We start from the raw sequence: 16,712 nt of genomic DNA, 5'->3' as shown, positions 1-16,712 counted from the left end.
AGTTTTGTTTTTGTAAAGGCAAAGGGAACATTGAATTCTGGGTCATTTCCAGTTGTAATCAAACAACTGCTCCCCCAGCGCGTAGGAGTCCTGCCAATGTCAGTTTGGTTTGGTGCATGGAGATGTGGATAAAGCAATGTTTGTTGTGCTGCCCTCTCATCCAGTGCATTGGATTTCCGTCAGAAAAATCATTTGCTGACAATAAGTTGAATCAGCTGGCAATCACTGCACTGCAAAGGGAGGGGGGAGGAGGAGCAGAGTGCAATTAACCATGGAAATTTGTAGCTGAGGAGCATGAGGTGTTGTTTAAGATTAAACACAGGGAAGTAGCAAAAGAAATTTGTATAGGCAAAGGCTCCTTCCAATCTCAGTCCTACAATAAGTGTTCCTAGTTAGAAATTATGCCGAATTTAGGAGTCAGCCATACTGCAGATCTAAATGCCATCCCTAAAGAGGGATGACCTACCCAGAGCTGTGCAGCCAAGATCTGAGCACTCCCCATCATGTGGTATAAAACACCTCATGCTCCTTGAATAAACCCCCATGTTCTTCACACACTGGAGCAGGTTCAGTATACTTGTACCTTTGCCCCTGTGCTGAGGGTGTTTATCTGAGAGAGGAACTGTTGTGACACAGTTTAGTTCATAAAATGAAGCTTGGAAGACGAAATAGCCTTCTTTGAGTCGAGTTGTAAGATAAGGGGGGGAGGGAATAATTAGAGGATTGAAAGTCTATGTGCAATGAATTTTGCAAAGGTGAATCCCTGTCCCTTCTTCTTTGGCCACTGCAGTCCCCTGGGACGCTGTGCTTTAGAGCTATGAGTAAGCCTGTGTATTTGTGTGGAGGAGGATGAGAAGTTTCTGTGTAGTACTGCCAATCTGAACACTGTATTTTTTCTCACAAGTCATTCAGTAATATCCCAGAAGATATCATACTTGATCCTTTGTACTACTTTCTTAAAGAAGGTGCCAAGTTCAAGCTTGTTTTGGAGACGTTATTTGGAGATAGCTGGCTTGGCTTTTTGTAGTTTCTCGTTTAAGAACAGGTGATGTCCAGTGATACATGGTGTTTCACAATTCAGAAGTTAGAAAGACAGAAGAGAGAAATGTTCTGTTTTCATTTTGTATGACTGGTTTAATTCCACCAGTCTTGATTTGATACTGCTGATGAGGATATTGCTGGCTTAGACAATTGCAGTCTTCTCAGGATGTGTAGCTCTTCTCTAAATTTTTTTCTTTCTGGTTTTTTTCCTGTTTCCACCATCATTGTCTTTCTTGTCTCAAGTAAAATACATATCACTCTTTCTGTGTGGCTGTTGTGTGAAAGATGAAGGCAAACTGGAGCACAGTTCTTTGTTGTCCCTGGAGGTGGCTTCCACAATTAAGCAACAAGTTCCTTTCCTGAATTTGTGAGTTCTTAAGTGGCCTTCCTGTAATCTGATTAATAAAGACAGTAATAACTTAAAGAAATTTGACTTGCTCTAGTTGTTGAAAATAGAAGGAAATGAGATTCCTAAGGTTCTCAAGTATATAGTGTAGCAGTTTCTAAATCCCTGTGCTCTGCCAAAGCTGTTTAATACAGCCAGGAACTGATCCAAAGCTTGTCTGGATAAGTAAAAGAGAAAGCAAGTCTGCCATGTCAGGACAGGATGGTCATGTATTTTCCCTCGCTATGTCAATGTGAATCTGTAGAAGGTATGCTTGGGTTTTGGTTTGCTTGTGCTTTTCGGGGTTTTCTTTTTGATGTAGTTGTTGGGTTTAGAGTTTTTTCTTATTTCTATTTTTAAGTAGATATAGATTCTACTGTGTTTCTCAGAATCCTGTCATTGCAAGGTGTAATTTTAAACTCTAGGAACATGTCAGCAATTATTATAAATCAATGAATTGAAATCAAACATAGCAAGTTTTAGCACTCGGGGATTTCAGTATGCAAAGCGAATACTAGCAGATAAATATTAAAGTGAACTATTTGGAAAAGTGTGTTGAAAGCATGTGAACTAGGTGTGAAGAACTTTCAACCTTTATCTAAGAAAGTATTTATGACTTCTTATTGGGTTTAATGTTCAGATCATCTTTTCTTTTGGTGCAATTTGACAAGATGGACTGTCAGAAAACATTAAGAACAGGAAATAAAGTGGAAAATTCTTTTGGGGGAAGGTGAGTTTTCAACAAGTTCATTGGAATACCGTGGTTATGCAGCTTACAAATAAACAGTGTTCTAGTGCCTTTGGTTGTAGAAACTGACCTGTGCCTTTTCCTTTTTTTTTGTTTTTAACCTGTACCTAAATTGTCATTGGGATGTTTTTGAGTGTTTTCATTTATGTGAGGAGGCATCCTAATGAGTGGGGAAATATTTCTTGAAGCATTTGCAGATACCAATGATATTTTGCTAGTTTGATCAAGCAAAATATGCCAAGCACAATGCCACTTTAGCTTGGATTTATACGAGGATGTATGTCAGTACAGTACCTCAAGATGAATTTTAATATTGTGATAGCTGTGTAGGGACCTGGTGGTTGTTTCTGATGCTTACTAATACTAATGCTTCTGATGACAAAGGTGGCACTTGTTACAGATAATGAACTTGTACCCTGTGTAATTTAAAATCAAAACAAAACCAGACTATGTGACTAGATTGTTGTTGTTGTTATTGTAAGTGAGGAATTATGAACGGGTCAGATGATTCCTCCCCTCTTCACAATTGTAGGTTTTCTTGATAGCATGCCATGCATACCGGATCTTGTGTCTACAAATATGAGCTAATGTTTTAAGAACATGGCTTTGGAGAGTCATATTCCTCCATTGATGAAGTCAGCTTCACAAAACCTTTCTGTCCACTCCAGAGAGCAGAACTTAACTCATCTTAAGTCCTGTCTCTGGCTTGTAATGCAGGACAAGAAGACAGAGAGGATCAGTTTCTTGAAGATAAATAAAACAAAGATTGGTTAAGATGTTGAGTTTTTTTTTTTCTTCAGTCTTAAAAGCAAAAGCAGCTAACAATTGCTACAAGTTTCTCTAGATGTGGAACTCCTGTGTAATCTTTTAGACAACTGGGTAATTTTGCCTTAAATTGCTGAGCATAATTAAATATCACTTCCTGGTACAAGATTTTGTTGTGATTGAGTCCCATGCAGTTTTGATACAATCTCAGCACATGTGGTCTGTCATAAAGATGTCCTACTCTTTTTAATATATTGATTTGTTTTTTTCAACTTGTGATTCTAGTCAGTCTAGGTCCAGACTGCAAGAAATACTGCAAGGCATATGAGTTTAGAATATGCAAGGAGGTTAAGTATAACTAATGTGGAAATTATTTAGCTTTTAATAAGCTTTAATTAAATAGGAATACAGCTTAAATTGCTATTATGTGAAAATGTCTGAAATAGAAGCAAAAATGTGCAGCAGGTTTTTTCTGAAGCCAGACAGTATGTCAGTGTTTATAACCAATATATTTTAAATTATTTTTCATAGAGATTTGTCAGATTAAACAGTCTACTTCAAGATGCAATTCTTCTTGTTTATTTTCTTTTGTCTTTTTTTAATCGATTTTTCTATTATTACTTGTGTTAGTAAAATTATTTTATCAAATCTTGCCTTCCATTCATCTAACACCATAGTTAGTTACATGTAGTTACAGATGTCATGCTTTTCTCCAGAAAGAAGCAGAGGAGATGAACAAAAACTAATTTCTTTTTCATTTTCTAGCCTACCCTTCCTTCAGTCTATTCCATGCAGTTATTCCTGCTGCTTCTCAGTTTTTATTTCTTCTTTTCAAAGAAACTAGAACAGAGAAATATTGGAATATAAGGAGGGACTCTAGAAAAGCGAGCTCCTGAAATTATTGAAATGGCCTTAGGGCTTGGCTGTTGTGAGCACAGCTCTTGCATCCTGGCAAGTGCTGAAAATAGCCTAGATTTAATGGCTTTTGTACATAATCATTGCCTGTCTTTCTACCATGGTGTGTTTATCCTGTCTGTGAGGGATGGTGGAGCTGTTTAGTTCATGTTTTGAAGTAGGACCTGTCCTTCTAGTTCTTCTGGTAAATAAAATCTGGCGTACTTCTAAAATAGCTAAAACGAAGGGTTTCTGTGTCTGTTGATCTATTAATACATGAGTAAACTTGCTGCTTTGTGGGTCCTTGCTTTTAAGACCAGATACTGGAAGTTGCAAATGGATGCAAGCAAATTTTATTTACAAATTAAATGAAATTTTTAAGTCTGAATGAAGTTTGAGAAGAAGAATACAAAGTAGTTACACAATGAATTAGGAGTTGGTACATGTCAAGACATGAGAAACCAAAATAGATTGCCACTGTTGTCACAAGTATCACTCCTAATCTTCTATAATAGACTTGAAACTCTGTGTTTTCAGTCTGTCTGAAATAACTGATGTACTTAATATTTTGCTGAACTCATTTTTACCATGTTATCCAAAATGGTGTTCTACCACAAAAAGTGCACAGTGAAGTGTTCATTTACAAGTTATACTTTGCCTGATAGATTTTTGTTTCAGTGATGTGTCTTCTCTCTGATTTAGTAATTTGAATAATTTTAGTAATTTTAGTTAATTTATTTGGCATCTGCACTATCAAGGAAATGAATCATAGCTTTTTTTGTAGACAGGAGAAGGGGGAGAAAAAGTTAATACTATTTTTATTTTCCTGATTCTAGGGTCTACTTACAGTGTGCTGTCCATAATGCCTTCTGACTCTGAAAGCAGCAGTTCTCTGAGCAGCATTGGTGAGTAAAGCATTAATATAAGAACCTGATGAGTGTGTCTTTTGGAAACTGGGAGAACAACTTTTTAAGGTTGCCTCGGGGAAGGGTGGAGAGATATCCTGGTCATAAAATCAAAGAAGTTGAACTATAAGATGTAACCATCCATCTTCACTGGGAACAAGTGTACTTTTGTGCAGTGCAAGCTCAGCCTTTTCATGGCTGGCTGCAGTTCTTGCATGTAAAATCTGTTACATTTGGATATATTAAATGATGTAACTATGCTTTGTGTTACTTAGTAAAATGATGTAAAAATGGCAACATTGTGTTTACACAAATCTGGAAGTATGAGAATATATTTAAGCATGTGTGTGTGTATGTATTTATGTAGATATGAAAATTGTGGTCAGAGTCAAAAGCATCATAGAAGTTATAAATAATGTTAGCCAAGGCCATAGCCTTCTAAACCTTTGACAGTGGCTGCAAGCTTTAGCATTTTTTCCCTGTGTTCAATGAATGGCTTCATTTTCTCTGTTTTTAAGATCATTGGGAAAGACAAAATACTTAGGAAAAAAATTGGAGGTATGAGAAACATTATTAGAGGTGTTTTGTCCACAAGATGCTCTTGGAGCAGCTCTATTAACTGTCAGTTTTCCTCATCTTTACTTTTACAAATACCTTCTGTTGTGAAATCTGTGTAGAAGTCATTTGCCCTGGATAGGGAATGCAGGCTCTTGCATATTTCAAGTTCCAATGTTGTGTCAGGCATCTGTAGACTTCCCTGACAGCACCAGGCAAGTCAGTTGTCTTTTTAAGGATGTGAGTAGACATCTGTTGCAGTCATTGAGTTGAACTTTTAACTCCAGCAAGCAGGAACAAGATTTTAGGCCTGAATGAACTATTTACTGAAAATACTGGAAGCTGTGACATGTTAGTCTGATTTTAATCAAGACCACACTTGTGTGCCACTGCCTGAAGGAAGGGTAGATTTCATTTGCTGCAAGTAAATTTGGGACTGGAAATAGAAGGAAAAAAGTTCCTAAATTTTTAGGGCCATCAGAAAGGCACCTTCCAAAGAAGGTAGTCTAAAACAAAATCCAGTAAGTTTGTGGGATAATTGTGTGACATGATGGCTGAGACAGGAGAAATGCAGGTGGTACTGTCTAGTTCCATGTTCTTCATTTTAAAAAGGAGTGGCACATGTAAATCTTAATTTTGTTTAATTTTTTAATGTTACTTCCCACAACCTGTGTGTTGTTCATATTTTAGGATCCTGAAGTTCATACTGAATTTGGATCTATGCATTTGACAGAAGAGACTGTCCTCAGAATTAGTTTGTCTTTGGAGTCTGCAGTGATCGAAGTTGTTTTATGACTTGAAAATTAAGTGCCCTGCTATTTAACAAAAATTGTGATCTACTATTGTCCATAATTTTGTTTTATTCAAATTATTAATGAATGCCAGGTATTTAATATTTAAGAGATTAACAGCCAGGAGAATTCTTTGTTTGAAACTGTTTATTTTATGGTGTGATTATAGACTTGTTATTAATGAGTCTGATTTTTGCTCCAACTGTTTTCTCACCCTCATGTCTTGTTCTACAAGAGACAGTATTTTTTCTGATCCAATATCAATAGAAAAATTGCTTAATAACTGACATACACTAATAGGCATCTTTGCAAGTCACTTCAAAGATTATTTTAATACTGACAGATTTATTGAATGACAAACCATCATAACTAAATCTGCCTGCATGCCAGCTCCCCTAAGGCTTCATATGACTAGTTTGAATGGAATCCTAACAAATACTGAGGTGCTGTAGCATTTGAGGAATTTTGTATACATCTTGCCCCCCACTCTGACCCAATAATTTTCACAAGGGTAGTTCTCTGCAGTAGAAATAGTAAGTTTAACCTATGAAATGAATGCATCAGTGAAAAGAGGTAAATATGTCATGGTTTGGAGATAGTGCAAGGTTTTGAATCTGTTCAGTTTGACATTGGTAGTTATATGTGCACACACATGTATATAAAGGAGTATTATTAGTTCCCTGCTCACACAGACCTTCCTCATGGGAAAGATAAGGGATCTATTTTGTTATAGCTGTGTTCAAAACGCTGGTTTAAAATTAATACCTTGATTCTGTTTGTTGAGTAGCTCAGAAACAGATGGGCACATTTGACTTTTTAGGGGAAATGCAAAAGGTTTTGGGGCCACTAAGTATACCCAGATAAATCTTCAGATAATTACGCCTAGCAGTATCTAATTAGGAGAGATAATACCATCTTTCATGTGTAGTCTTTAGACTCCATATTTCATAAATGTAACTAGAGACTCATATGTCCATGTGCTTCTTCTTTTCTTCCCAAGCCTTAATTACCCTAGCTATTGTTAGAGATGGTTCTGCTGCCAGCATTTTTAATTGCATGATCTTTTTCTGAAATACTTCCACGTAAGTCAGGAAGTTGTGAAATGGAGGTGCTGCTATACATTTTACAGCTATCCTGGATTTGAGTTAATTTATGAAGCTATGGTATGTAACAATGGGCTTATTTTCCAGAAAAAGACTCTGATCTATGAACTAATCTTAAATAGAACTAAGGTTGTTGTTAGAGGATGATAGTTCTGAGAACTTGGGCTCAGTCTCAGTCCAATAAATAAAGCCTAGTGTTAGTATTTTGAAAGGAGGAGAGAGATAAGACTATATCTTTTGATCACTTTATAAACCCATGGTGTACCCAAGTCTTGGGTGTATTTGCAGTTCTGATTCTCTCATTGAAAGCCAAGAGTGCAATCAGCATGGAGAGCAGCAGCACAGATGAATGAGCAGTTATCCAGCAGTTTCTGTTTGGGGAACAAATGGATATTTTTGAGTTCTCTCAATCTTCACTAATGTCAATATAAAAGCAGAGCAAAGAGTGATGCAATTTGCATAATGTGACTCAGAGATAAGCTTTAGGGCTAGTCTATTCTGAGTACTGTGTTGTCATCCAAGCTTTTTTTCTCTTTCCCTGCCTCTGTGGGGCTTGCAGAGCATGAGGGAAGCAAGAATGAACTTCCATCCTCATGTGCATGTGATAGCATAAGCAGTTGAGTGGAAGCCACTTTCCCCCTGTGTAATGGCAGGTTAGCGGTCTTGAAGAAGAAACTCTGCCTTTTTATTCATTTGTATCTGTATGTAAATAAAAATGCTGAGTGACAGCGGGTTTTTCTTGTGTATTTTCTTCATTGTTCAAAATTAATTTAGATGGCAATATTTTTTTTTCTGCTTTTGCTTTCCTCCATTTCTTCCTGATGTTTTAATAAAATTCATGCTGTGCGTGTAAAACAGGTGGTTTTGGTGGTCTGGTGAGCAAATATTCACAGTTTATTTCCATAAGAGGTACCATATAAACTGCTGTAATGGTGTAATACCAGCACTGGCTGTCAGCCCCAGCTTTGTCCCCTCGAAGGAACAAATCAGCATTAAATTTGTCATGGTCTTCCTCTGTATATCCTTTCCCTTTGTTCTTGGTCAATGACAAAGATTTTTGTGTGTAAATAAAAGCATCCTTCATCTGCCCACTCCCTGTGACCAGCAAACTCTCTGAACAGAACTATAGTCCTGTGTCTCTGACATCAGAACAATTATTTATGGAGATTCAGTGCCTGTCGTGCCAAGCACGGAACAACAGTGTCACTTAGGAACTGGATAGAAACCAGTAACACAGCTCTGTGTGACAGTCCCTGGCAAGTCTCCACTTGACCAGTCATGATAACAGAGAGGAACAGAACAAAAAATCAAGACACCTTTAAAAAAAAAAAGATTTTAAAAAGTGTCAGTTTGTATAGTGCACTTAATAATTTGACATTTGATGCCATGACAGGATTATGGTTTCTAGAATCAAGCCATTTTTCACCTATCCTAGTACCATAATGAAGCTTCAGAGTTTTTCTTTAGTGCTTTAAAAATATTTTTTTCCTCCTGTCCTCAATGCACAGCTGTTTGAGTTTTGTTCTGCTTTGGTTTTAGGAAATGTTTTTTAATGGAACACAGCAGCTTGCATGCAGGTGACAGGCTGTGACTGTTAAAAACTATTTTAATAATAAAAACTATTATGGAGGATCTTCCCAGAGAGGCCTTGCATACTCTTGCATTCTTTTAAAGTATACTGAGTTCCTAATTAGATGAATTTTGGAATGGAAAAGACCTTCTGTCTTTTCACATGTATAAATTTCTTCTTTCCACTGCCGGACCTCTTTGCATTGTTTTGATTACAGCTGTCAATCTTGTAGCCTCTTCATTCCACATTGCATATTAGCACATTTCCCTTTTAACAGACTATTACTTTTCTAGCTGTTCAGTTCTTTGCAAATGCTATCTCGTCTTTTTCATCAAGAGTGCTTCTTCTTACTCTTCTCAGTTCATATCACTGTGCTTCATTTTGCTGGGGGAGCTTACATAGATACAGGGCTTTGTGATAGAGGGGTCTGAGGCTATATATCATGTTGCAAATTGTAGGATAGATCGTGATACGAACAGTGCAATGGGGAAGAAGGTAAGGAAGTAGAAATCTATTTTTAGGCTGATGGGGATTTTGAGGTTTATATGAATTTTCACTCTCAGAAGGAGGTGAGGCTTTCTGTTCCAGAGTAGATGTAGATTGTTATGGGGATTAAGCTGATTATGAAGCTTGGGTTGGAGGGACATTAAAGATCATCTAGTTAGATGCCCCTTGCCATGGACAGCAGTCTGTAATGAGCACCACCACTGGCTCTACACTTTTATGCCTTTCCTTGCAGCCATCAGGTGGTCATATGGTCTGTCTGCACCAACTTGTCCAACTTTGATTCAACTGACAGTATTTCTTTGCTTAACACTTGTTTAGCTTATCAGCCTGACAGCCTATTTACAAATCAGTTTTTTTCACTAATTGCATTTCTAGTTGCTTAATCTGAGAGCCTTAATTCTTACTCCAAAACAAACATTCCTACCCTCCCATCAGATTCCTTCCCAACAATGTTAGTCTTTCACCCCTCATTTCCATGTTGGCCATTTTGACAAGCGTCCTTTCATGTTGTTGTGATTTCAGTTTATTGCTTCATACTTTCTACAGCTGGATGTAACAAAGTAATTGTTTTCACGATTCACAGGAACGGTTCAGTTGAAGGTGTGGCTTATGATGCTCTTTTAGTCTAAAATAAACACTCTATCCTTGTCTGAAAGAGTTATTTATTTTCTCTGAAAACCTATGGTAGTCTCTTTCTTGCCTTTTTTTTTTTTTTGTGACACAAAGTTCATATTTGCTAAAGACACTCAACAGTTAACACCAAGGAAAAAGTGACAGCATTACACTTGCTGAAGGGCCATGTAAGTAAGAGTAAGGAGAGCTACTAGGGACACTACCAGGACACCACATCATACTCCTGTTCTGTACAGCAGTAATTACCTTTGATGTTCTGCCTCCTCACCCATCCCTCTTTCTGTTCAGAAGTCGTTTTCCTGTAATACTTGCTCTCAATGACTGAATTAAAACTCTTCATCTAGATTTATTTCCTTTGTAGTAAACTACCCATTTAGTTTGCTGGAAAGAAGACTTTCAACTTGGAAATTAACACTTCCACACCCTTAAAGTAAATTTCACTCTCTGGTTTTACTGTTTGCAAATCATGTAACTGTCTCTAGGATTGAGCCTTAATTTCTAGGTGATTTTTAGTGTGCTTATTAATTAACATCTCCTAATAATAAGCATTATGAATAGCTTTAGTGTGTTTTTGATGTGTTCTTCCACGTTGATTTTCAGGCAGCTACAGTCTGATATTAGTCATGCACAAGGTTCTCTCAACTTCTTTCTCTTTAAAGGTACTTTAGAGTACTCCATGGACATAATGCCCTGTTTTTAAGAAAAGCAACATAACAATAAAAAGGTTGACTTTACTCATTTATCCTGATGGAGTCTTGAAGAAGGGACAGTTTGGTTTTTGTAGTGAGGGAACCACTAATAATAGAGCTGACCACTTCTTGGTATTTTGCTTGTTCTAGTATCTTATTAACATTTGGCAGCTCCATGTAGGAATTTTTTAAGATTTGGTTGGTCTGCAATGATTTGAATGGAAATAGTGTATGTGAATACCCATCTCCTGCACTCCAGACAGCACCTCTGGAGCATGATGTCTTTCACTGCTCCTTGAGACTCATTATCAGTCTGTGCATTTAGAAAGTCCTTTTGGTGACTGTGGTTTTCTTTTGGAGCTGTGAAGTTGATGTGGTGAGTGATCACAACTCCTGCAGAGGAAGATGTGAAGGATGGAGTGCTGGAGGAGTCTCATCCCCTTGGTTGGTGTGCAGCTGGTGTCCCTTGTCACTGTCCCCTTTGGGCTCAGTGTGGACACTTCAGTGTGGGTTATACTTGCAGTACACAGCTTGAAGCCTGACAAAGGTGGGATTGGAGCCAGGGAGCTCCTGTAAATTCAAACCCAGAAACTTCAGCTGTACATGCCTTGGTCATGGTAACAGATTTTACTGTCAGTTGTATTTCAGCTCAGCAAAATTCTGCAAGGACTTCTCAAACTGATGTGTCTGCCTTTCCCCCACTGCCCCCATCTCTGCTCTTTTTTAGTATTAGGTTGCAGATTTTTTTTCATGTTGACTTTTCTGGAACCATTCTTCAGTTCTTTCCATAGTCTTAAACTTATTGAGGCTGAAAGTTTATTTTAGATGCTGCTGGCTTTGTTTAGGTTTTTATAGTCTGAATTAGAACTATATACTGAAATGCTACCCATCCTTTTTCCTTGCATGTCGTATGATTGTCACTGCTTTCATAATCTATTAGGTTTTCTGTCTGTCAGATGAAACTGTTTCTACAGTTCATTATTTTACTTTCCATTTTTCTTTCCTTAATGTACTGCTGCTTGTTTTCTCTGAAGTTGTATTTGCCTGCATGCAATTCTGTTCTGTGCTCTCTGCTGTTCCATGATCACTTGAAAAGGTACATCTGAAGAAAGGTATCTAAATGATAACTAGAAAGTAATTTAGATTGTAACCCTTTTCTAGTGCTCATAAATTATTGGAAGTAAATATTTTAGAATGCAATTTTCCTACATCAGACATAAGTCTTTACTCTCAGTACCTTAGCTTGGGGAGAAACCCTGTTGATCATGCTTTGCAATACCTCTTGCAAGTATTTTTTAGCACTTTCTATCATGATTTACAAGACCATGAAGAAATAATATCCTGAATATCTCTCTTCATTTTCTTTTTTCATGAAAGAAAGCAAATGAAAAAGGCTTGACTGTACAATGAGTAATCTGTTTGTTTTCAAGCAGGAAGGAGCACAAATTTATGAGTTTAACAAAAATCATTGTAAAATTAAGGCTTTCTGTTAGCTTGTGACAGGTTGCCTTCTGAATTAGTTGAATCTGTCATACAAGTTTATTTCTCAAAGACTGAGGAGTTTATTATAACTCAAAATATGTTAATGATATTTCTTAAAATTGGCAGTTTATGCATTGGTACCCATTTTCTTATCTCAGCCTACTTATTTGGCATTATGGTACACTTTGGTCAGGTTAAGTTTTTCATCCCTGTTTCTGTTAAAATGTTCTCTTATTCTTCAAAAAATATGCTACCCCTTCCCCACATATGAAGTTAACTTCTGAAGCTGTAGTTTCTGTGTGGATATATCATCTCTTCAGTCATTGTTGATTAATCATCAAGAGTTCTGTTCAGTATATGCTACAGTAATGGATCTTTGTGGTTTCTGTGGAGTCCTGCATTTGGGCTATAATAGGGAAGATATGATTGCTCCAGCTTCTGTTTTTAAGGCTTTTCTTTTATACAACCTGTGATGGAAATCCTGCAAAATCTCACTTTGGATGAAGTCAGTGCACAGTCAGGACTTAGTGTGCTGCATTGTGGGTGAAGTGTGTTCTCTCCACAGCACATCCCTGCTGCCAGCTGCTCCAGGACTTGGAGAGTGCTGCTCACCTGGAGGCTGGCCAGGGTGTGACTTCCAGAGAGTAGAGTCCTCAGAACCCAAGTGCAGCTTGTGTCAGGAATGAGTTGTGAGGCTCATGGAAGCAGATGAATGAGTTACGCTTGGCAGGACATGCAGTAAATGCCTTTTCAGAAATCCAGGTTGTCTGAGAAAGGAGGTGAGTTACTGAAAGGTGACATAATTTGGATAATGGAGGTTTAGCCTTCAGGCTTGTGCATTTTAAGATCTGTGTGACGGGTTGAAGTACAAAAAGGAAGTACTTTGGTGTAAAATATGCAGTCAGATGGAAAAAGAATATGAAGCTGGAAGCACAGGTCACTTTCCTTCTGCTGCATCAAGATGTCTGATGCAATAAAAGGATTTTAGCATTCAGCTCTAAAAGCTCCTTTAAAAGAAACCAAGACTGGAATTTTTCTGGTGAAAAAGGATTTTACTGAATGTGTGTGCTTATTTTTTAAGCATTCAGAAATCTGATTTAAGTTTTACAAGACCTTTTGTACAACTGTTGAAAATGGAAGCCTGTCAGGAAATAAGGCAGAGGTGAATTTTGAGTCTCCTTCTAAGGATAGGAGTGGGAAGAACTGCATTATATTGATCTGTGTTTTTACAGAGCTTAAGAGGTGTACATCTTGTGGCTGATATTTTGTGTCAAAAATATCATTGCATTAGAGAGGAAAATATCTGTTGATGTACTTGTAAAAATTGACAAGTTAATGAGAAATAACCTCTTTTGGTACTAAGACAAATGGTTTCATAATTGTGAAAAAAGCTTCTTTCCTAAGGCTAATTAGCCCATCTTTTTTTAAAGCAGACTTTTCTCTCTTGGCACAGTTTTGGGACTGTGCACAAATGTTCTTGCCTGAAGAAGATTGTCACTTGGCTGCTGTTAAAGCTGTCAGGGGAGGCTGAGGAGCAGAGGTAGATCTCTGGCCTGCTTTTATTGTGCTTAAAGATCCCCAGAGCAGCCACTGGGTGCCTGTCTATGTCTTGTGTAGCAGACATTGTCCATGGGACTGCTGCTGGGTTAGCAGTGATAGTAGTGATGGACATTGTTCCTCCAGTGCCCGTTCCTCCCTGGACAGCACAGCAGCCTTCCTGATGAATTTCCTCCTTCCTCTTGACCTCTTGCATCCTGTTCATCTGTTTTGCTTGCAAACAGCCCCAGGATGACATAAGCTTTTGAATCTCTCTGTAAGGATGAGAAGGGGATTTTTTCCATGTTACACATCCTCTGGTGTGTCAGCTCAAGCAAGATGATGTGCAGGTTGCTGCTGAATTTATCAAGGATCATGCAGCTTCTCAGTACCTGAATTTGATTTGTCTGTCTTTGCCTTTTAGATTGGACACATCAATGAAAAAGGAATTTCATAAACAAACTCTTTCAAATGAATACCTGTTCTGCCTTTTTGTATCTACTTTATTTCCTTACTTTATTCTCTATATCCCCTGTATCATGTGTATTATTACTGGTTTCTTGCCATAAAAATGTGTAGAATATTTCTCATCTAAAAGAAAGGATAGCTTCATTTTGGAAGTGAAAATCCTTAGTCCTTATGGATGAAGGGGCTTTGTCTGGATGGAGGAATGAAACAAAGTAGTAAGAAAAGCAGCCTGCATTGAGAATTCTTCAGAGTGATGCGAGTTTGTCTTTTTCCAGAATGCACCTTCTTTCTGCTATTTTTTTATTTCTTCAGTTTGCTGTTAGTGTGTTTGCATACATTATTAGGCAATAGTTAGATTACAAAGAACAGCCTGTGCTCATAAATTCTCATTACAGTAGCAGCTGGAAGGTATAAAACCAGCGATCCTGTTATTGTAGATGCTGTACATATGATAGTCCTGACACTGCAGTTATTTTGGTGTGGGAACTTCAAAGCACAGGTAGTTTTGCTGAAAAGTTGGAGGGGGTTTTTACATTCTGCAGTACCTTCATGAACTGGATTTAGGGATAAAAAGCCAGTCCTTGCAATTCATTAGCATTTGATCCAGTGAAATAATTTTGAGTTTCTTTCTTTGAAAAGACAGTGAGTGGAGAACATGTTTTTTCTATTCTGTTGTTGCTTAATTAACTAAAAAAAGGCCTAATAAAGCTACGTCTTGACAAGTTAATACATACATCAGCAACTTGTTTGAGTTCTATAATTTTGCAGACTATTTCTGACATTTCTCTTTCGGGTAGAAAATAATTGCCTGTATATGTTTAAGCCTTTAACTTTCAGATCTGTGACCTGTATCTTTGAGTCTGCTCTCATGTGTCTGAGAGATACATGAGCAAAACTACATTTACAACTTAATTTTAAATGAGCAGAACTAAAATTAGAGTCGAATTACTTGTCAGCAGTTGTTAGGACGTGATATACCAGACTCTCTTCTCTTGGGAAGGAGACAACTTTGTGCTCTCACAGTTGTCTGAGAGGACAGTAGCCATCATTGTTCAACTCTGATATTAGGAAAGCTGAGAATTAACAAGTCCCACAAAACACTTTAAAGTATGACTGCCCCTCAGAGGAAATTTCATGTGTGGTCCAGTTGCAGTGATTGTAATGTGCTTGTGTTACTCAGTGTTGTTAAAAATGAAGCCCAGTTTTCATGAGTTGTTGTTAAGTGAAGTCCTTAACTTCACATACTAGACTGAGAAATTGTTAACTATGAAGACATAGAATTGCATTAAAAGTAAGTGTTTTCTGTAGCCTATGGCAAAGTGGTATTTCTGTGCTGCTAGAAAAAGAAAGAGGAGAAGAACCCCTGTGCTGTAGCAGTTTCTTTGCTATCTCTGGAATAAGTTGATATGGGTCAATTTTACTGGTTTTGGGGGGTTTTTTAAAGGATGGGGGTTGTTCTTTATTTCAAATAACTTGACTTCTGTCAGTATGTCAATTTCTGAGGTCTTTGCAATTGTTACTGCTAACTTGCCTTGCCTTTTAAGCTGCTTCTAAGTTCCTGAGTAAGCAAGGAACCTACCCATGCAAACTGAACTCACAACACAGGGCCTTTCTGCTAGCATGGGATCCGACTGGAGTTATTCTTCTTTCAACTCACTGGTGAGAACTTAGATGAGTTACTTCATTTTTGGACAGGATTCTGCAGACAGAAAGATAGGATTTTTTTAACATTAGTGTTCACTTCTTTAATGAAGTTGTATTGTTCTTTTGAGGCGTTTGCTCACTGCCAATATTTCTCCCTTCATCAGGTACGACGGGTAAAGCATCATCTCCACCCCCCGTGATAGACACGAGACAGATGAGTGAGAAGCTGGAGACGATTTTATATCAGCTGCGCCAGGTGACTCGAGAGAGGGACGAGCTGCGCAAGCAACTTGCACTTTCATCTCCTGGCTCAACCTTCGATGACTGCAGGTAAACAGGGAGGAAATGCAGCATTTGCATTTCGGCTTTAGTAGTGTTTTCAAGTGCCTTGGCACCTGCTTGCCTGGAAAGCATTAAGGAGCTTGCAGTGTGTACATGTTGCTTATAACCTCCTTGCATCCTGGTGAAGTGGCTGCATCCACGTTTCAGAGCTTCCTCTTGAGTGCCTATCCCACTTTGTCCAGCAATTTTTCTGTGGGACTGAGGGGAGAAAGTTTCATCTCTATTTGAGAAAAGAAAGCAACAAAGTTGCTTAGGCTTCATGGGCTTCTTGTAGGAAGAGAAAAAGGACAGTGGATGAAGTATTTGGTGTTTTGAAAACAGGAGTGAAGAAAGGGAAATAGCTCAGAATACTTGGCTGGAGAACAGAAATGAGGAGAGGAAAAAAATCTCAGCTATCCCTATGCTCCTGCAAAGAGAGAGGTTTGGATTTCTGCTGAGTGGAGTAAGTGTTTTTTAGAAGATCAGCTTTCTGGTATACATATGTTGGGGAACTTGTAGCAGAAATATGTTGAGAATAAGGAATTCTCCTCCATTGAACATGCTTTTTAAGTCATTTAACAGCCAGCAGGCTTGTCAAGCTCATTCTAATTTGGGGCCTCACATTATGAGGAAGACAGTAGTCCAAGTATGAATTAATTATAAAGAAAGGTTTTA

The 16,712-nt window shown here is 37.9% G+C and overlaps 1 protein-coding gene across 4 annotated transcripts in view; it reads left to right on the top strand.

Annotated features, from left to right (window-relative positions):
• DLG5 (discs large MAGUK scaffold protein 5) overlaps positions 1–16,712 on the top strand; it is a 97,165-nt gene that overhangs the window by 30,959 nt on the left and 49,494 nt on the right. For all 4 annotated transcript variants that reach the window (XM_077183268.1, XM_077183270.1, XM_077183269.1 and 1 more), the window contains exons 2-3: positions 4,670–4,738; positions 15,881–16,046. In XM_077183268.1, coding sequence (XP_077039383.1) covers positions 4,670–4,738; positions 15,881–16,046 — 235 coding nt within the window. The remainder of the gene's footprint in view (positions 1–4,669; positions 4,739–15,880; positions 16,047–16,712) is intronic.

This window comes from Agelaius phoeniceus, chromosome 9, assembly GCF_051311805.1.
Source record: "Agelaius phoeniceus isolate bAgePho1 chromosome 9, bAgePho1.hap1, whole genome shotgun sequence".
Taxonomy (NCBI): Eukaryota; Metazoa; Chordata; class Aves; order Passeriformes; family Icteridae; genus Agelaius; species Agelaius phoeniceus.
This window is presented reverse-complemented; position numbering and strand designations above follow the sequence as displayed.